Raw genomic sequence first — 21,149 nt, forward strand, 5'->3', positions numbered from 1 at the left:
CGATCTAAGGATTGAGGTGCTTTTCTCAGGGTTAGACAATTTTGGATTTGGGTGAACTCAGATCTAAATGTGTTTCTCCGGATTCGCTGAGGCTCTATCCAGTGGTGAGATCAGAATTATCTTTTAGTCTTGCTGGGTTAGATAGAATCTTGTTTTGTATGGACGGGAATGTTAGGTCCCCTTTGGTGATAAGCTCTAATAAATTGCTGCTAACTAATCAAGAATCAGTATTGTAAGGAAGTATACTTTGTGTGTAAAAATTAGTCATATATTTACTAAATTACTTATTGCCTCTTTTACAAAGCCGCACTAGCGGCTGCCGCATGGCAATGACCCCGAAGCCCTTTAAATCTCTATGGGCTTCAGGGCCATTAGCACGGCTTCGTAAAAGAGGCCCTAAGTGATTACTGTGTACTAATTGTGTGCTGACATTTATATATGCATTCAGAGATATTGTGAATAATTGTTAGTTTGTTATTTACTGCTGGCTATATGTGACTATATTTTTCTATCTTTATAATAAAACTATTTCAGATATTTTAGGTCTCTGTTTACTCGTGTAAGGAGGCATAGGGCGTAACCCGACAGCAGTGGATTAAAGCTCGACACGAGGTGTTTATGTGATAGATGTTTATCTGCACTAATTAGTATATTACAGCATAAATCTACCTACAAATATTAGCTCTGACACTCATAGGATTCTATGAGCGCTGGAGCTTTTACCTCCAAGGCCGGCAATAAAAAAGGCTAACGAGACTTCATAAAAGGGTGTGTGTGTTTATCATTGCCGGCTGTGGCGGTAAAAGCTCTGATGCTCATAGAATTCATATAAGCATTGGAGCTGTTACTGCTGTGGCCTGCGATAAAAAGCCCTAATGCAGCTTGATAAAAGGGAGGTGGGGAGGGGGTTATTTGTTAATTTGTAAAATGATGATTGCTATTTCTCTGTTTTTTCAAATTTACATCTGTTATCTTTATATTTTGCACAATATTGGGGGACGTGCATCACTGTTTCTGTGATGTTGCATCTACTATGTTGCTCTATATGCAGAGTCAAGTTTAACTTTTGTCTATATATTTCTATTTTACCCCTCCTTTTACAAGACCATAGCGTAGTTTTTAGTGGTGCTCGTGATGGTAAGAGCTCTGACGCGCATAGGAATTTCATGAGAAATGGACCTGTTACCGCCATGGCCAGTGCTAAAAACTGTGCTACTGTTTTATAAAAGGGGGTGGGGGTGGGTTAATTTGTGATTACATATTCCATACTGGGTGAAGGTGTTTTCTGTGTTCTGTGTGTATGAAAGGCATGGTTCTCTGTTAGCATTGACTGTACAGGATCAATCTGTACTAGTCTGGCTTATTTAGTTTTACAGTGGGTGAGTATATAAGATGCTGCCTTTTCCTAGGTACATTCTTGTTGTGCAATGAGTGGAGTGTTACTAAAATTCATGTTTTTCAAATAGATGAAGGGGGTGTGAATAAATGATGGGCCCTGGGTGTCGCATATGCTAGGTACGCCACTGAACATCATATATCTCCTTTGAGCTTTTGCTGAAAAGCAAGTATATGTGATGAGAAACTGAGTTTGTCTGTCATTTACTATACTACTGAAGCTACTACCCTCTAAGAAGCAGCTGCCATAGGCAGCTGGCCAGTCTTGCCTAATAGTTGGGGCAGCCCTTGCCCCACCCACATTTTAGATGCTCGGAGGGGGAAGGGGGGCAACTCATCCCTCGCCTCAGGCAGCAGATTGCCTTGAGCCACCTCTGCCTCTGCAGTCATCCTAAAGTATAGATTAGAGTGAATGGATATTTATCAGATCATTGACCTTAGACAAAGAAACAAGACAAGGGTGCTCCCTCTCTTCTATTCATATTAATAATAGAACTCTTCACACCAATGATTAAAATTCACCTTTCTGGGCCAGATGAAATGAACATGGGCCAGGATTCACTAACCTGCCAGATCAGGCCCGATCCGGGCAGGTCCCACCAATTCAGAAAACAAAAATATGCAGATAGGGGCAATCGGAGAAACGCCCCCATCTGCCTGCACAGCTCGCACATGTGCGATCGGTGCACATGCGCAGACCCGTCCTAGCCGTGACTTTAAAAAAAAAACAACTTTAAACTTTTGCAGCCCATGGGTTTAACCTGCTTCGGGTTAAACCCATGGGCTTGCACAGGCAGTCAGGGCAGTGCTGTTAGTGGGGCAGCCTCTTCCATCCTTCCCTCCAGTGCGAGCCCATGGGTTTAACCCTGCACTGCGGGGCTGCAGGAGGCGTTCAGGGCTGCAGGAGATTGGCACTGACAGGGCAGAGAGCAGGACTTCAATAGAACAGGAGAGTCGGAAGGACGTTTTTGACTGCGCCTCAGCAGTCGCTTCTTCCGTTGATCGGCCAGCCCTGTCCGATGTGAAATTCTGTGTAGTCAATCGGGTCGCTGTCCAGTTTGCATGAGTTTCTCCTCATTTGCATGCACGGATTCAAAGCGGATCGCAGGAGAGGTAAGTGAATCAGGCCGGAGGAAAACTTGCTCGTTAAGGGGTCGCAAACCGATTAGTACACGATCGGTTTGCTTAGTGAATCTAGCCCAAATAAACAAAGGGCAATTTTCTAAATCACCTGGATTGAGAAGGCAAAAGATGCATATTTGCAGCTTATTTTATTAAGATATACGAGTATATGTGCCTATGTATCTTCATAAAAAACTGCAGATATCACAGTTAATAAAATAATCCTCCCATACACTTACATCATGCTCTGCCAAAGCTCCATCCCAGAACATGTTTACAGCAAGTGGTTGTACTTTTATTAGTGTGGAATTTTATGTGCCATTTATACATGCATATACAGTAATATGTGAGTGACCATCAAAATATCTATGTGTCATGTTGCACGTTACATTAGAAAGCTAGAGGTTACCCTTCCAGCACTCTCAGCCTTTATTCAGCAGTTCAGTTCCTTCCCAGGTTATAAAGACATCAAAGAGAAATGCCAGACCTCACCACTAAATTATAAATTATAAACAGTCTGCATCAGCCTTAGAATATTTAGGGGTGCAGCTAACAGCAGATCCTAAGAATGGTTATGAAGTTATCCCCCCTTTCTGCTGAATAAAATTAGTTTTGGCAGAATAGCAACATTGAAGATAAGTATCCTTCCTTGTATATTATTTCTACTAAATATGTTGCCCATATCAATCCCAATATCTTTTTCAAGAGACTTGTTTGGATACAAAAGAACCCTGGAGTTTCTTGACAATTAGTGAACCCAAAGAAACTTAAAAGCGATAGTAAGGCTCCATGATTTTAAATTATATTACTGGGCAATTCTTTTGATAAGCAAAGTTTCTTGGACTGCAGGACTTGATAACACACACTGAATACAAATGGAACTTAATTATCTACGGAATGGCCATTTGAGGTTATTGCTGTGGACTACACCTAAGGGATTAAAAGAGGGAATAGCAATTCTGAATCTATTTCACTTATTTTTCCAGCACTTGAACTATGGAAGAGTATTTCCTCAAAACTGGAAGCTAATATCTTACTCTGCCTTACTGCTTTCAGAATTCAAAGTGTTTTTAAGGAGCTTCCTTGCCCCAAATGTTTTGATTTTTTACATTTATCCAACTTAAGGATTTTTTTTTTTCTAGAAAACCTCAAGCTTCCTGGCTGTAGACCTTACCATCTTTGAAACATCTGTTTACTCTGAAAGTAAATTGCTAGAATTTACCCCCAGTAATTAAACCCAGAAACTGGAGGTAGGGGGTTAGGGAGGAGAGGGTCTTTCGGTACAGGGTTTGGATCTCTTAGGTCTCCATGAAGGATTAACACGGATGACCTTGCTTGGTCTGCTATTGTCTGCTGAATTGTTGTTGAGTTTTGTATGTAAACATAAGAAAAATTTCAATAAAAATTATTCAAAAAAAACAACAAAAAACCCAGAAACTGTAGCAATAAGTACACTGAAAGCCGAATGGGAAGATTATATACTGACAAAATAACAAAAAATGTACAAGCTGAATACCAAAAATAACAAATCAACACTAAAAGGTATTCAAATAATACACCTATTAACAGAAGGCAGAAAAGGCAGGTTCCTACCACGGAGAAAAATATCTCAGTGTTTCAAGGAAGTCAATCCAAGAAACTACTATGACAAATACTAAGTTGTCATAGAAAACACATCCTCGGTCACAAAAAACTCCGTGGGTCAAATTAAAGTACTATAATAGCATGATTCAAAAATGAAGTAAAAAGTTAATAGCAGCATGCATAAAGAAGAACTTGCACTTATTTTCAATACATCTTCTGATAAATAAGATCTCCACTGCTCCGTAAATATAGCCAGTTTACTGTTCAAATCATGTTAGAGAAACCTCTAACATGATTTGAACAGTAAACTGGCTATATTTAAGGAGCAGTGGAGATCTTATTTATCAGAAGATGTATTGAAGATAAGTGCAAGTTCTTCTTTATGTCTTGATATATCACTTTTCCATTCCAAAGCGGTTTACATCTTTACTGTGTTAAAATAATTAATTAAAAATCTGGGGAATAGACAAAAAAACTAAAAGTAATTATAAGAACACTAGTCTTTAAGCCCATTACATTAACGGGTGCTAGAATAGATGTGTCTTTCTCTCTCTCTCTCTCCTTGGCTGCTTTCTGTCTGTCTTTCTTTCTGTCTGTCTCTTTTTCCTCCGCTATCCACCACCACCCCTTGCCAGCTCCCCCTATCCAGCAGTAGCCCTTCTCCCTTCCTTTTATGTCCTCCGTGTCCATCAGCACCTCTTCTGTGCTCCCCCTGTCCCTCTTCCCTGCTCCCCAGTCCATCAGCACCTCTTTTGTGCTCCCCCTGTCCCACTTCCCTGCTCCCCGGTCCATAAGCGCCCCTTATCTGCTCCCCCTGTCCAGCATGTTCGTTTGCAGCCTCTTTCCTGTTCCCCCGTCCATCAGCACCTCTTCCGTGCTCCCCCTGTCCCTCTTCCCTGCTCCCCGGCCCATCAGCACCTCTTTCGTGCTCCCCCTGTCCCTCTTCCCTGCTCCCCGGCCCATCAGCGCCCCTTATCTGCTCCCCCTGTCCAGCATGTTCGTTTGCAGCCTGGTGAGGATAGCGGCCAGCTGTAGCGAACCTCGCAGGTCGCTATGCACCTCAGTAGCAAGTTCCTTCTGACGCGATCGCGTACGTCAGAGGAAACGTGCTACTGAGGAGCTGAGCGGCCTGCAAAGTTTGTTACAGGCGGCCGTTATTCTCACCAGGCTCCTTTGAAGAGCGGCGTCGGCAGTGGTACTGGGCGGCGATGATGTCGTTCTGGCGCCGCTGGGAGAGAGCTTGCCTGCAGCTTCCTCCAGCAGCAGCGGTTGGTGAGTGAGGGCGGGAGGAGGGGAGTGGCCAGAGTGTTCCCTGCCGCCGGGTTCTAAAATGGAACACGGCCATGGATCACACACCATGACGGCAGGGAACACAAAACCCTTAGGGTTTTATTATATAGGATAAGAATTGCCGCTGCTGGGTCAAACGTGGTCCATCATGAAACGAAGGGAGAAAGGGTAAGGATACAATATGAAAAATAAAAGGGAAAGGTACAGGAAAAAAACATCAGGGAAGGGAGTTGACTAAAGCAAGCACTTTTGCTTTTATTTATTTTTTATTACATTATCAATCATAGATCTCATAAGCGTCTTTGAAGAGAAAAGTTTTAAAATTTATTTTAAAGTTATTTAAACTAGTTTCTTGCCTTAGGGTAAAGGGTAGAACGTTCTATAGTGTTGGTGCAACTACCAAGTAAATAGTTTTGTGAGTTGTGTCATAGAAAAGCTGTCGGATTGAGGGAATGGTCAGAAGATGTGGAGGTGATTTCAATGACCTTGAGGATTCATAAGGAATTAAAAGCCTGTCAATGAACATGGGGGAGTGATCGAGTTGAACTTTGAATGTTAGTAAAAGAGTTTTGAATGAGATTCTGTGAGTGATGGGTAACCAATGGGCTTTTTTAAGAAGAGGGGAAACATGGTCAATTTTTTTTGCCTTATAGATTATTTTAATAGCTGTATTTTGAATTATTTGTAATCTCCTGATCTGTTTTTGGGTGATTCCCTGATAGAAGGAATTGCAATAGTCTAAGCTGGAAATGACTAAAGAATGGATTAGAATATTGAGAGATTTAGGGTCTAGAAAAGATGAAATAGAGCACATTTTAAGCAAAACGGAGCTTTATGTAATAATTAGTGGCTCTGAGCGACTCCAGGATGGGCTTTAAAAATTTTTAAAGATTTTCTGATCAAGTACAATCAAATTCATGGGAAAAACTTCATTTGCATGGTTTTTCCAACTTTAGGTTTTTCTAGACAACCCTATTGTACTTACAACTTCTAAAAGCAGATGTAAATGGCAGTACCCAACTTTGGGTGAATTCTGTAGTTCTACGTGCAACTTTTTGAAATGCCACCTCTTCAGATATACGTATTAGAGTTAGGTTCTGAGCCTTATAGAATAACACACAGCCAATTGCATGTGCAAATTCTAATTGGTTGTTAGTATCCAATTACTGGTAGTCACTTAACCATCCGTTGCCCCAGGTATAGGCAGTCCCTGTTTTACGAATGTCCGTCTTACTCATATTTACAAATGGGGTCCTCGTTCTACCTTTGGTGTTCCAACATGCCCCTCTCCCTCCTGTGTCCCAATGCGCCCCTCTTTCTCCCTCCCTCCAATCTGTGCCCCAAGTACATGCCTCTTTCCTGAGTGTTTACCTTCTTCTGGCCGGCTTCCTCCTCCTTCCAGTTGCAGTCTTTTCTCCTCAGAAAGCCACGGGCAGCGGAAGCCTTCCCTCCTATGTCGGAGGTAGCAGTTCTACAGTGTCCTTTGCCTGATATGCTGGGGCATTGTCCTTTTGGAAGATAAAGTAATCTCCCGACATGCAACGGATCGCTGTCAACATCTTGTGTGTTAAGAGGATGTCTCGGTAGTATGAGCCGTTGATCTACTGTAAACCCCAAGATTGATGAAGAATAGATCTGTAACTGCTGCTGAAGTGGCTTGGTATATGCCAGAAGGTCCTCGGTGGTTGGAATTGGAACAGGCTTTAGTGTCCCCATTTCCTTTAAAATGTGTGTGTACTATGCAGGTTTTGAGGTTGGAAGTCTTCTTTAGTAATACAGGCAGTTTATGTCTCTTGTAGCAGGATGTGAATTTTTTTTATCTGTATGGCACAATTCCGACATAAGAATTCAGGGAAACATAATAAATTGGACTGATTGGCAAGATAAGGGTATATGGTACATCACTCAGCTCATGAATGACAGTAAATTCAAGTCTTTTGTGAATATGAGCAGAGAATTTGAGTTAGAATGTTGTATTATTACCGGTGGTTGCAGCTTTAGCATTGCCTGCCAAATTCCAAATTGTTTAGACTGGTGCAGAAAGGAGATACAAATATGCGTGATTTCTGTGTAGGATTGTATGGACAGAAATCAAAGGCATCTTCAGTGTACAGAAAGTTTAAGTTCAAGACTGTTGCTGGATGTGTAACTATGGAGCATATATAGGGGAAGCTGTTGATGAGGAGGAATGGATGTTCTTCTGGACAAGGGTTTGCAGACCAATTCTTTCTATTTTTGTGACTAAATCTTTATTATATTTAATTCTTATTTAATTGTACCACATGCTATGTTAAGATTATTATATGGAGATTTTTTTGTGCCAATGAAAGATATTCAGACCTTATATGGGGTGACGATAAATATATATATATATATATACACACACACACGTATACTTTTTTCCTCTAATTTTTGGTAGATAGAGAACAAGTTAATTGGATTTGCTTTGCAATTTTTAGATCTCTTGTTGTTGTGTCTTGTAAAATGTACATCTATTATTTTTCCCTGTGAGTGTGTGTATAGGAGAACCCTGGCCCTTCTTAAAAATATCACTCAAAAGGCCATTTTAATTAGGGCAGAGCAGGGAAGCCTTAAACAGGACAAATAAGAGCTTGGAGTGAGAGGAAGTCAGGAAGGCCCAGAGAGAAGAGAAAGGAGCCTTCTGGATAGATCCCAAATCAGCTATAGACTGTTCAGAAGTTTGAAGCTTTGCTGCCAGCCAGGGGTGGGGACTCAAAGTGATCTGGTCCCAGTGCCAGATATACCTATAAGCTAAATAAGCTACAGCTTAGGGCCTCACAAAAGCTCAGAATTTGTGGGGTCTCAGAAAATTTTTTGTGGCTTTTTATCAAAAGTATTTAAATGTTTCAGAGGTGGAATTACCTTCACCTGTACTTTAAAAATAGCTTCATACATAATGAATTTAGGTAATATTATAAAAATAAATTCTCTGTTTTCAGGTTTATCAGTGTTCTGATTTTGCAAACAAGTTCATTATTACTTATATTAATAAAGTGATACAAATTACTAATTTTCTCAGCATTATATATATACAGTACTGTATTATATCTATATCTATATACACATACTCACAGGAGAGCTCCTATAACCTCCTCAAGTTTTCACTGGATGCGTGCAGCATCTCCCAGATGTGACCTCAGAAGAAGGTAGCTCAGGCCGGTGCGAGCAGCAGGCAGGAGATGCTGCTCACTACTGGTGAAGATTTGAGGAGGTCCATCGGGCTGTGGGCACAGTGGGGTAGAGTACAGGAGGGCCCCAAATAAACCAATAAACCACAGATAAGTGAAACCGCGGATATAGGGGGCCCCCTGTGTGTGTGTATACATACACTGTGACCAGTCAGGCTCTGTGCCTGCCAAGGTCTGTGGGGGTGCTGGAAGGAAAGGGGACAAGAAACCCAAAAAGAGGGTGCCCAGGACCCGGCCTCGCCACTATTTGGATCTCCCTGAGCCTGTTAGCAACCCAGAGCAACACAAACCTTCTCATGAATACAGCAGAGCTAGAACCCTGGAGTGTAAAGCCAAACCTGAGAGCAAGCAGAATAACTATTATCCAGGTCACCACCGGGGGAGCCAAGGAGAGGAGCAGCAAGGTACTGAACTCAGGTAGAATAGGGCGTGTCTTCACACGTGAAAAGCCAGCAGTGCTCAACAAGCTGTTAGGCAGGTTAGGGAGAAGCTTAGAGCTCTCCTTGAGGAGGAGCTGCCTGGCTCAAGTGAGGGTAATGCCTTTGTGTCCATGGAAGTGGATGAAACTGAAGCCACTTCAGAGTTACTAGCAACTGATCAGGAGATGCCCATGGAGTTGCCAGGTGAACTTACTGCTGAGGATTTGTGCAGCGCTCCAGAGCTGATGGAAGTAGGAGTGGCAACCAGCTCTAGCTGAGCACAAGACTATGAGGTTTTTTTTCTACTATTGGCTGGGATATTTTTCTGTCCCAGTCACTTTCATGGACTTCCTGGACTGTGCACTTTTCTGTAAAGTTGGGAGTGTTGTGGGGAGAAGTTTGCTTCCATCTGGATGGGAATGTTGAAAAGCTGTTAGGGCTTTTTGCAAGCAAACTTGAGACACTCCTCTTTTCCCAGCCCTGCTCCATTTTAGGCTGGAGGATTTTTTTTTGTGTGCTTGTGCTAGGAATGTTTGAATGAGAAAGTATATTCTCCAGGAACTGATTTTGGTATTCTGAACTGTACTTATCTGAGCTCTGCTAGGAGCAGACTTGGGAATAGGAAACTTTATTGAAAAGCAGCTCTGTGAAGGACTGAATCACAGAGAGAACTGTTTCCATTAGGAGTACAAATCCTAAATGCTGCCAGAGTTTTCCTCTGGCCATTTTGTTTTGTGCATTTGCATGTTACAGTGGATTTTGAGCCATTCTGACCTTTATTTTGACTAGTAAATTTTCTTTTGTTACCATCCTGGAACTGTGTTGGTGGTTTTGTATAGTTCCTTTAAACCCTGCAGGGTGACTTCATTCATAGTCACACGTAAATTCCATTTACTTATTGTTTCCAAAGTATACAACATGGTGTAACGTATTAACAAGGGGCCTCCAAGCTTTATATAGCTTAGGGCCTCACCAAGTCTAAATCCGGCCCCTGAGCAATAGGTGTCATGGGCCCTTAACTAGCTATCAGAAATGATTAAACTACATGGATCCAAGCACCCAGGCACTGCCCTATTGTTCCAGTGATCAATCTGCCCCTGCTGTCAGCACAGTAGGACAGGACTGTGATGGATATTGCTAGTTGATGTATAAGTCTCTAGAATACGTCACATCTTTTTGTTGCTGTGCTGGAAAATAAAGTGAGTTGCTGAGACCATTTAACTGGCCTGGGAGTGTTCCAATAAATTTTAATGACCATTGGTTTGCTTCAATGAACCTTTTCTGTTTTTGCAGAATTATTATTGCTTCTGTTGAACCTAAATACAATAAAGACATTTATTTGTTGCTAATTAACCATGGAATGGAAGCTCTATACAGGCCCCAGAGTTTCCATCACAATATTTCCATCACAGAGCTTCTATCACAGTATTTTGATCAATAAAGGTTGTTTTTTTTTTTTTTTTAATAATTTTAAAAAATGTTAGGTGAAAGATCTGCTGGTACATCAACTTCAAAGAAAAAGCATTGTTGATCTGAATTAATTTCAAAGGTATATAAGTTAAAAATTACCTGTGGACTTTGCACATAAGAACATGGTTTCAAGATAATCCCTCCCCTCCTCCTAAAGAATTGTGGCTCACTGTATTTTTCACTATGAAATAGTGATATATGGTGAAAAAAGCCAAGACTCTGGATCAGTGGGATCTTAAGCCGGTCCTCAGTGACACTTGGGGGTCCTTTTACAAAGGCGCGGTAGCGGTTTAACGCGCGGAATACCGCACATTAAACCGCCTGCCGCGCTAGTACCTATTGCCTCCATTGACGAGGCATTAGGATTTTAGGCTGCCGCGGAGATTAGCGCATGATGAAATGTCCGACGCGCTAACCCCCGTAGCACGCCTTGATAAAAGGAGCCCTTAGTCAATCTGATTTCAGAATGTCCAAAACAAACCAGGCAATTTCACTGTGGATATCCTGAAATACAGACTGGTTGGGTGAACCTTGAGGACCAGGTTGAAAATCACTGTTCTAGACTTCTTTAGAATCTTTATCATTCAATATGCAACTTCATCACTACACTCTTACAGTAAATGACTTAAATCATAAAAAAAAACCCTAGTAAAATTCCAGTGAACTGATTTCTAATGTCTCTTATTCCTTGTGTCAGCCACCACTCACTCCTGAGTTCATCAGAGCATCCAGTAACTCTTACCTCATCCAACATTTCCCGTGTGTGCACAGCAGATATACAAAATCGAGCTCTCGTTTCTGCCATGGGAGTAGCTGGAAACCCGACCACGACAACGCCAATCTTCTTTTCTAACATTTGCCTGGCAAAACATCTGAAGAAAGGGAGAAAGCAATAGGCTGTTTATCTTTTCAAAAATATTTTTTGCAAAGAAAAACAAAAGAAGTCTGAACCAAATAGCCGAGCCAATTGTATAGACCTGTATGATGGGGATATGCCTCTAGTAGTATGTATGGAACTTTATTACTTTTTGGTGAAAAGAAGTTTTCACATTAGTCTCTTTGCAGAGATTTCTCATTACTATTCCACATGATCCCATTGTTTTAACCATGAGTTCCTTTCCCAAGGTTTGCCTAAATAGTCAGTTGTACAATGCTGCGTATCTAGTAGTGCATATATGTAGGATGATTGATTATAGTATAAATCTGTCTGTATTGAAAACCTCAAAAAATGCTAACTCTGTACTGTAACGCCTTTACAGAAGCTCATGTTTTGTAACACCATTACTGAAGCTCATGTAAACTGCTCTGAATTGATTCCTGTCATTAGTAGCGGTATAGTAGCTTTCAATAAAAAAAATATAAATTATTACTAGTAGTAGGTTACACAGATGCCAACATAACAGAGTAGTAGGGGCTCCCAACTGTGCTTCCAGTCAAGTTGCTTTTATAGGGTGGAACAAACAAAGAGGACAAGCTCAGGAGCAGCCATGACAAGGTCTGAAGGAAGAGTTGTAACAGGGTGAGCAAACTTTATACACAGAAGGTCACAACAGTACATAATGATGGAACTGGAATTGCATAGAGCTTCATCAACCACCTTGTCAGCCATTTTTTATTTGCCTAACCAAGGTCAGCAAAGACCTATGGGAAATGATATTAAACAGATCTGACCCTGGTAATGGCTCCTGGTCATTGAGTCTCAGAAAGACATTAGAAAATTATCAGTGCTTAAAATTAACAAAGAGCCCCGACAGAAGGCTGGGAGGATCCACAGTTTCAATAAATGTGCCAAGGTCTGGTGCTTAAGATAAAGAATAGCCCCAGGACCATGTTTTTAAAGATAGATAATCCTTTTTAAAGATGCCTTCGCAACCTAATTTTATTATCTTATCACTCCATTTTACTTTGTTATACCTTTGTTATTTATTACCCTTTTGTATCTTCCCTTAATGTTTCTTCTTTACTTTATGAATTGTATTTCATCCCTCCTTACCCAATGTTTAGAATATGTTAAACTGAGTGCAATTTAGTCTTATTTAAGTATTTGTATGTATTGTATTGCTCCCTAACAAATGTAAATTTTAATGTGTACATCGCTTAGAAATTTGATTAAGCGATTAATCAAGTCACCTAATAAACTTGAAACTTGTCACAGAAATTTACTGGAAAATAGCAGAAACTCAAGTCTACGAGGGCAAGCTTAGTCCCTGTTTCTCTTTCACACCATTCTTACCGTTGTTTCAAACAGTTTCCAAATTATGGGTACTTAACCACAATAGATTCTATTTTTTAGAACAAGATTCCAACCTATAAAAGCCTCCTCTCTTGACTACCTCCCTTTCTCTGCCTCTTTCTCCCTTTCTGCCTATTCATACCTATACACCCATTATTCAGGCCTAAGACACACACAGACACACATTTATGCAGGTAAACCACAGTTTCTCTTTGTTCTGGAAAAGCTATATGTTTTCCTCCACAGAAACGGCTCTCTTACAAAATATCTTCCTATACCTTAGTATCAAGCATATGTTTGATGTATCTTTCTTCTAAGCATTGCATATCTGTAGTACTGCCCATTTCTAAACAATATATTTTATGCAATTACTCTTGGCTGTCATTGTTATTAATTTCACTTCCTGTTGAACCTTTCCTGAGGGTATTGGACCCAGGACCTCTTGTGCATTGTGGGGGCACTTCCTTGTGCACCGCTGATAAAGTAAAAATTTAACTGAAAAACAATGGAAACAAACTGCTAGAGTGACTATTCTGAAAATATTTGTTAAATACAGTATTTAAAATTGCAAACACTCTGGTCAATGATGTTTTCTGTGTTTACTTCTCATAGAAACATGATGGCAGATCATGGCCAAATGGCCCATCCAGTCTGCCCATCAGCAGCAACCATTATCTCTTCCTCTAAGAGATCCCATGTGACTATCCCAAGCTTTCTTGAAATCCTTTATCCTTGAATTCTCTGTCTCCACCTCTTCCGGGAGACTGTTCCAGGCATCTACCACCCTTTCTGTAAAAAAGTATTTCCTTAGATTACTCCTGAGCCTATCACCTCTTAACTTCATCCTATGCACACTCTCATTGCATAGTTTCCTTTCAAATGAAAGAGAAACGAATCATGCACATTTACATTACGTAGGTATTTAAATGTCTCTATCATATCTCCCCTTTCCTGCCTTTCCTCCAAAGAATACAGATTGAGATCTTTAAGTCTGTCCCCATACGCCTTATAATGAAGACCACATACCATTTTAGGAGCCTTCCTCTGGACCGACTCCATCCTTTTTATATCTTTTTGAAGGTGCAGTCTCCAGAATTGTACACAATATTCTAAATGAGGTTTCACCAAAGTCTTATACAGGGACATCAATACCTCCTTTTTCTTACTGGCCACACTTCTCTCTATGCAACCTAGCATCCTTCTAGCATTCGCCGTCACCTTTTCAACCAGTTTGGCCACCTTAAGATCATCACATACAATCACACCCAAGTCCCGGTCTTCTGTCATGTACATAAGTTCTTCACCCCCTAAACTGTACTGTTCCCTCGGTTTTTTGCAGCCAAAATGCATGACCTTGCATTTCTTAGCATTAAATTTTAGCTGCTAAATTTCAGACCATTCTTCAAGCTTCGCCAGGTCTTTCTTCATGTTATTCACACAATCCTGGGTGTCTACTCTATTGCAGATTTTGGTATCATCTGCAAAGAGGCAAACCTTACCCAACAGCCCTTCAGTAATATCATTTATAAAAATGTTAAAAAGAACAGACCCAAGAGCAGAACCTTGAGGCACACCACTGGTAACATATATTTCCTCAGAGCAATCTCCACTGATCCCTACTCTCTGTCACTTTCCACTCAACCAGTTCTCGAACCAGCCCGTCACTTTGGGACCCTTCCCAAGGGCACTAAGTTTATTTATTAGATGTGTATGTGGAACACTGTCAAAGGCTTTGCTAAAATCTAAATACACTTCTTCCTCTGTATTCACGGTTTCATCACTCGCAATTTCGATTATTCACAGCTTTTGGCATGCTGGCTCCTCCCTCCCCCCCACGGCACATTTTATGTTAGCAAGAATAATTTTCACAGCCACATGACAAGAGAGGAGAGCCAAGGAGTGAGCGAAGACAAATACAGCAAGCCCCCTACTCACCTGGTTTCCAGCAAGACGCCTGGCGGCTGCCATGAGTCTAGTTATCACACGTGCCAAACCCGCCGAGCCCCCGCATGCTTCTGGGCCAAGAACCAGTCAAGCACCTACAGATGTCCAATTAAAGGTGAAGGAGGCTGCTCAGGGACAGGCTTGAAACGCACACATCGCCTAATGGGTGGGGCGTGTGCGGGGAGGTGGGTTTGGCCTCGGGGCCTGACCATTGAGGAGGGAGAGTTTTAATGTGGAGCGCGAAGTGGGTGTTAATGGGGTGGCTGCCACAAAGGATAGCAAAGGAAGGTAAAACGGGCTGATTGCACGCGTTTCATTTTGCCTTCTTTTCTATGACGATACTTATTTGTGGTTTTTCCATATTTGCGGGACTGTTCATCCCCAATCACAGCAAATATGGAGGGAGAAGAATACACCACATCTAACACACTCCCTCTATCCAATTCTCTGGTCACCCAGTCAAAGAAACTGATCAGATTTGTCTGACAAGATCTACCTCTAGTGAATCCATTTTGCCTTCAGTACTGTAATCCACAGGATTCCAGAAACTTCACCATTCTCTGTTTTAAAAGCGTTTCCATTAATTTGCTTACCACAGAAGTCAGACTTACTGGCCTGCAATGCCCTACTTCTTCCTTACTTCCACTTTTGTGGAGAGGGACCACATCCGCCTTTTTCCAGTCCTCCAGTACCACTCCTGACTCTAGAGACTCATTGGAAAGGTCAGTCAGTGGAGCCACCAGAACTTCCTTAGCACTCTCAGAACTTCAGCACCCTCAGATTTACACCATCCAGCCCCATCCCTTTGTGTACTTTTATTTTAGCTAACTCCTCATGAACACAACCTTCTGAAAATCGATCAGGGTCTACCAGTCCTCCATCCCTATTCATGTTTGTCTTCTGTTGTCCCGCTCCTGGCGATTCAGCCATGAACACAGAACAGAAATATTTGCTAAGCAATTCAGCCGTTTCTTTATAAGCTTCTACATATTTCTCCCCTTCATCTTTCAGTCTCACAGTGCCACTTTTGCACTTCTTCCCATCACTAATACATCTAAAAAAAATGTCTTGTCTCCCCATTTTACTGTGTCAGATAATTTTTCTTCCATTTGCATCTTTGCTTTTCGGACTACACGACCAGGCTCTCAACTTTTCCAGATATTTTTGCCTGTCTTCCTCTTTATGAAAGCTAACCTCTTATTCCTTACCTTCTCAGCTACAACTTTTGAGAACCAAAGCAGCCTTCCTTTTCCTCTTACTTTTACTTACTTGCCTCAAAAAAAGGTTTGCCGCTCTTACAATTACTCCTTTCAGTTGTGCGTGCTGCATAAAATTCAATTATTAGATGGAAAAAATCACTCTATAGACCTGTTCAAAGGGTAAAGTTAATTGAATGATGTAACACAGTTCACCAAAACTTGCTCAGAATCAAGGAGGGGAAAACTGGGGCAAGCCCCAGAAAAACCACCTCACAGCCCAATCATCGCATGAAGGGTAAACGGTATCATTATATCATTCCATATATGCTTGTAAGTTGAAAAAATAAGCACTATAATGATTGAATAGATTTTAAAGTCCAAGAACTAAGCAAACTTAACTTGTAGCTTGCGGGTTCCGACGTGCACGTTTCGATCCTGCCTCAGGGAACACACAGGAATTGTTGAAAAAAACATGCGATGGGTATAGAGTTTCTGAGAAAAACAAAGTTAAAACGTCAATACTTTATTCAAAAATTAAATAAAAAGCTTTTTTCACATGAAAGTTAAAACAATTTAAATCCTGGTGAGTCCCTTTGCTGTTTAGCCGTGAGCCAAGTTTAAATTGTTTTAACTTTCATGTGAAAAAAGCTTTTTATTTAATTTTTGAATAAAGTATTGACGTTTTAACTTTGTTTTTCTCAGAAACTCTATACCCATCGCATGTTTTTTTCAACAATTCCTGTGTGTTCCCTGAGGCAGGATCGAAACGTGCACGTCGGAACCCGCAAGCTACAAGTTAAGTTTGCTTAGTTCTTGGACTTTAAAATCTATTCAATCATTATAGTGCTTATTTTTTCAACTTACAAGCATATATGGAATGATATAATGATACCGTTTACCCTTCATGCGATGATTGGGCTGTGAGGTGGTTTTTCTGGGGCTTGCCCCAGTTTTCCCCTCCTTGATTCTGAGCAAGTTTTGGTGAACTGTGTTACATCATTCAATTAACTTTACCCTTTGAACAGGTCTATAGAGTGATTTTTTCCATCTAATACATGTACCTTTTCACTCTTGTTACATTGTGTGTAACTTGTCCCCAATTTCTATATTTGCATAAAATTCAATGGCAGGTTTCAGATTGCCCACTCCTGGGCTACAGTTTATTTATTAGACCTACACTGTGACCAGCAAACCAAAAAAAACCTATGCAGTAGTTTAAAGGAAAAGGCTCGATGGTGGGATCCTTGGCCAAGTTTACACCAGTAATAGGAGCCAAGGTTTCTAGGCTGAAGTGCAGGCACTTCCAACATCTAATACTGTGGTAGTGACTAGAGAGACCAGGCTTCCATTAGAGTTACAAGAGAGGAACCGAAGGGGTCAAGCCCAGGAGAGAATTGATAAACTGTGGTCTGCTTAATATTTGAAGAATACACCTTGTAATAGAGAATTCTCTTTCTTCTACACCAGGGGTCGATAACCCGTGGGTCAGTCGTGAGCAGCATGTTGGAACAGCTTCCCACAGATCTGTGAAGAAACAAATGCAGATACCTGGAAAGAAGGAGGAGGCGGCCACCAGGAGGCAGGTACATACCGCAGGGGCACAGAAGGGATGGAGGAAAGGTGGGGGCATGAACTTGGGACATAGGATGGAAGGATAGAAAAAGGGAGGAAAAGTGATTCTGAGATGGGAGAGAAAATAGAAAGTGAGAAATGTTGAGCATAGATGTCTGAATGAGAGGAAAAGAGAGATGGTACACATGGGGAAAAGAAGAAAGAGGAGAATTGTTGGGCATAGGGAGGAAGAGAGAATTATTGGACATGGTGGTGGGAGAGGAGTGAGGAAGAGATGCATGGATAAGAGAGCGATGAGAGGGAGAAGTGTTAGATGTGGTGGTGGACAGGGAATACTGGGATAGAAAGGGATGCAAGAGGGAGAAATGCTGTAAAGGGAATGGAGGGAGAGATGTAGCATGATACTGGAGAGGGGTGATAGGAAAAATTTTGGGCATGGGGCTGGTGGGCAGGGGCAAAGATACGGCACAGGATCCGGGAAATGAGAAAGTGAGAAATGTTGGACTTGAAACAACTCTGTGCATAAATACAGTGTAAAAAGTCTAAGTAAATTGTTTTTCTTTATTTTCTGTAAGTACTTGAAGATTTGGTTTTATATTAAATACATAATGTATACCCATATCATTCTAAAAAAATCATATCTCAAACTCCCTTCTCTACCCATTTAGGCTCTTTGTAAATCTTGGGTCAAAAATTTAGAATAAAATAGCTCGTAGCCCTACACAGAGGAATCCCAGGCAACAGTTTATGTATCATATGTTTTGTACTGGGCCTTGTGGGAAAACTGGTCTAACCTCAAGGATCTAAGAGATCAAATAAGAACAGGCTCCCATCAACAAATTGCATTGGCATTTCAGTATGTGACTTCCCCCATCAGATTGATTGTGTTTAAAAGTGGATTAAAAGAAGATGTAGCGTTTGTTTAAAAAATTATCTAATTGTTCTGTTAGTAAATCTTCAATGACAATTTTTTATTTAAATTATCTAAAATATCAACATTATAATTGATTAATCATTTAACTGTTAATAAGCTCAAGATATAAGGATTTTGGAGGCTTTAGTTTCAGTGTTTTTGGTGAAGCTCTAACAAATGTAATGTTAACTGCAATATATTAAGATTAATTATTGATTAAAAGTGTTCCATTTAGTATGTATTTATATCAGCATATAGAATCCCCCCCTACACACACAACGGATCTGTCCATACCACCATGACATCTTCTTTTCACAAAATAATAATAAATATATAAATATAAAGACACACTGCAAGATTACACTTTCGGTCAAATTAAGCTGTAGAATGAGGACCATGGGGACTTTGATGCCAGTTGCTTGACTGAGAGAATCACAGGCTTTTCCTGAAAGAATTGACAAAAGCAGCCCAAAACAAAACAATGCAGGATTAAAGATCTGGGCACTGAGCCATCAATTTGGCAAGAGGCAGAAATGATGAAATGTATTCTGATAAAGTTCCTCTATTTCTCCCTGAATACTTAGACATAATGCCCTCCTCCCCTTCCTATCTAAACTACTCGAAAGCACAGTTACTTACCATAACAGGTGTTATCCAGGGATAGCAGGCAGCTATTCTCACATGTGGGTGACGTCATCCACGGAGCCCGGATGCGGACTGCCTCGCAAGCAGACTTGCTTGTAGAAACTCAGAAGTTTCGAGTCTGCAGCACCGCGCATGCACAAGTGCCTTCCCATCCAACCTAGGGCGCGTTTCCTCAGTTCAGATAGCTAGCAGAGAAGCCAACAAGGGGAGGTGGGTGGTTTGTGAGAATAGCTGCCTGCTGTCCCTGGATAACAACTGTTACGGTAAGTAACTGTTTTATCCCAGAACAAGCAGGCAGCTTATTCTCACATGTGGGTGACCTCCAAGCTAACCAGGATGGGATGGTGGGAGTGTTGGCATAAATTTTGTAATATTCTCTGGCCAAAATGGCCATCCCGTCTGGAGAAAACAGCCAGACAATAATGAAAGGTGAAAGTATGAACTGAGGACCAGGTGGCAGCTTTACAAATTTCCTCAATAGGAGTGGATCTGAGGAAAGCTACTGAAGCCGCCATGGCTCTGACTTTGTGGGCTATGACTCGACTCTGTAGATGCAGTCCAGCCTGAGCATAGCAGAAAGAGATACAAGCAGCCATCCAGTTGGAGATGGTACGCTTACAATTTGGATGTCCTAAATTATTTGGATCAAAGGAGACAAAAAGTTGAGGAGCAGATCTGTGTGGTTTGGTGCGTTCCAAGAGAAGGCCAAAGCACGCTTACAGTCCAGAATATGAAGAGCTGATTCTCCAGGATGAGAAAGAGGCCTTGGGAAAAATAATGGAAGTACAATTGATTGGTTGAGATGAAATTCTGAAACTACTTTAGGTAAGAATTTAGGATGAGTATAGAGGACCACCTTGTCATGATGAAAAACTGTGAAAGGTGGATCAGCAACTAAAGCTTGCAGCTCACTGACTCTTCGAGCAGACATGAGAGCAATGAGAAAAACCACTTTCCAAGTGAGATATTTAAAATGAGCCAAATCCATTGGTTCAAAAGGAGGCTTCATCAATCAAGCAAGAACAACATTGAGATCTCAAACCACTGGAGGTGGTTTGAGAGGAGGTTTGACATTGAAAAGTCCTTTCATAAATCTGGAAACTACCAGATGAGCAGAAAGGGGTTTCCCTTCGATAGGCTGATGGAAAGCAGCAATTGCACTAAGATGGACTAGGATGGATGTAGACTTAAGACCAGAAGAAGATAAGTGCAAAAGATAATCCAAAATGGAAGACAAGGAGGAATCTTAAGGCTCCTTGTCATGAGAGATGCACCACGTAGAAAATCTAGTCCATTTTTTATGGTAGCATTGTCTACTGGTAGGCTTTCTGGAAGCCTCTAAAATGTCCCTAACAGATTGAGAAAACTGAAGAGGAGTTATGTTGAGAGGTAGCAAGCTGTCAGGTGTAGAGACTACAAGATGGGATGAAGTAGAGATCCTTGACTCTGTGTAAGCAGAGATGGAAAAACTGGTAGAAGGTATGGCTCCCTGCTGCCGAGTTGAAGTAGGTTGCCTGGGCCACCGAGGAGCTATCAGAATCATGGTGGCATGAGCATGCTTGAGCTTGACAAGAGTCTTGAGAATGAGAGGGAATGGAGGGAACGCATACAGGAAGAGGTTCGTCCATTCCAGAAGGAAAGCATCTGCCTTGAAGCGATGAGGAGAGTATATCCTGGAGCAGAACTGAGGCAGTTTGTGGTTGTGGGGAGATGCAAAGGGATCTATCTGAGAAGTTCCCCACTGAGAAAAAATGTGATGAAGAGGCAAGGAATTGAGTGTCCATTCTTGAGGTTGCAGAAGATGATCAACTTGTCCGCCAGACAGTTTTCTCCCCTTGAATGTAGGCTGCTTTCAGGAAGGTGTTGTGAAGGACTGTCCAAACTTTCAGAGCTTCTTGGCAAAGAGAGAGAGAGATCCTGTTCCTCCCCGTTTGTTAACATAGTACATGATGCTTGGTTGTCCATCTGAATGAGGACTACCTGGTCGTGAAGAAGATATTGAAAAGCTTAGAGAGCATTGAAGATTGTTAGGAGTTCCAACAGATTGCTATGACACTGGCAATTCATGCTGGACCAATGGCTTTGAGTACGGAGACCGTCCAGGTGAGCTCCCCAAGCGTAGGTCGAGGAATCTGTCGTGAGGACCTTCTGATG

At 41.4% G+C, this 21,149-nt stretch overlaps 1 protein-coding gene across 2 annotated transcripts in view; it reads right to left on the reverse strand.

Annotated features, from left to right (window-relative positions):
• LOC117358112 (serine palmitoyltransferase 3-like) overlaps nucleotides 1-21,149 on the reverse strand; it is a 277,511-nt gene that overhangs the window by 15,832 nt on the left and 240,530 nt on the right. For both annotated transcript variants that reach the window (XR_004538942.1, XM_033939641.1), the window contains exon 11: nucleotides 11,232-11,361. Coding sequence is in view for 1 of the 2 variants with exons in the window: in XM_033939641.1 (XP_033795532.1) it covers nucleotides 11,232-11,361 (130 nt within the window). In the remaining variant the exon portion in view is untranslated. The remainder of the gene's footprint in view (nucleotides 1-11,231; nucleotides 11,362-21,149) is intronic.

The sequence above is a fragment of the Geotrypetes seraphini genome, chromosome 3 (assembly GCF_902459505.1).
Source record: "Geotrypetes seraphini chromosome 3, aGeoSer1.1, whole genome shotgun sequence".
Taxonomy (NCBI): domain Eukaryota; kingdom Metazoa; phylum Chordata; class Amphibia; order Gymnophiona; family Dermophiidae; genus Geotrypetes; species Geotrypetes seraphini.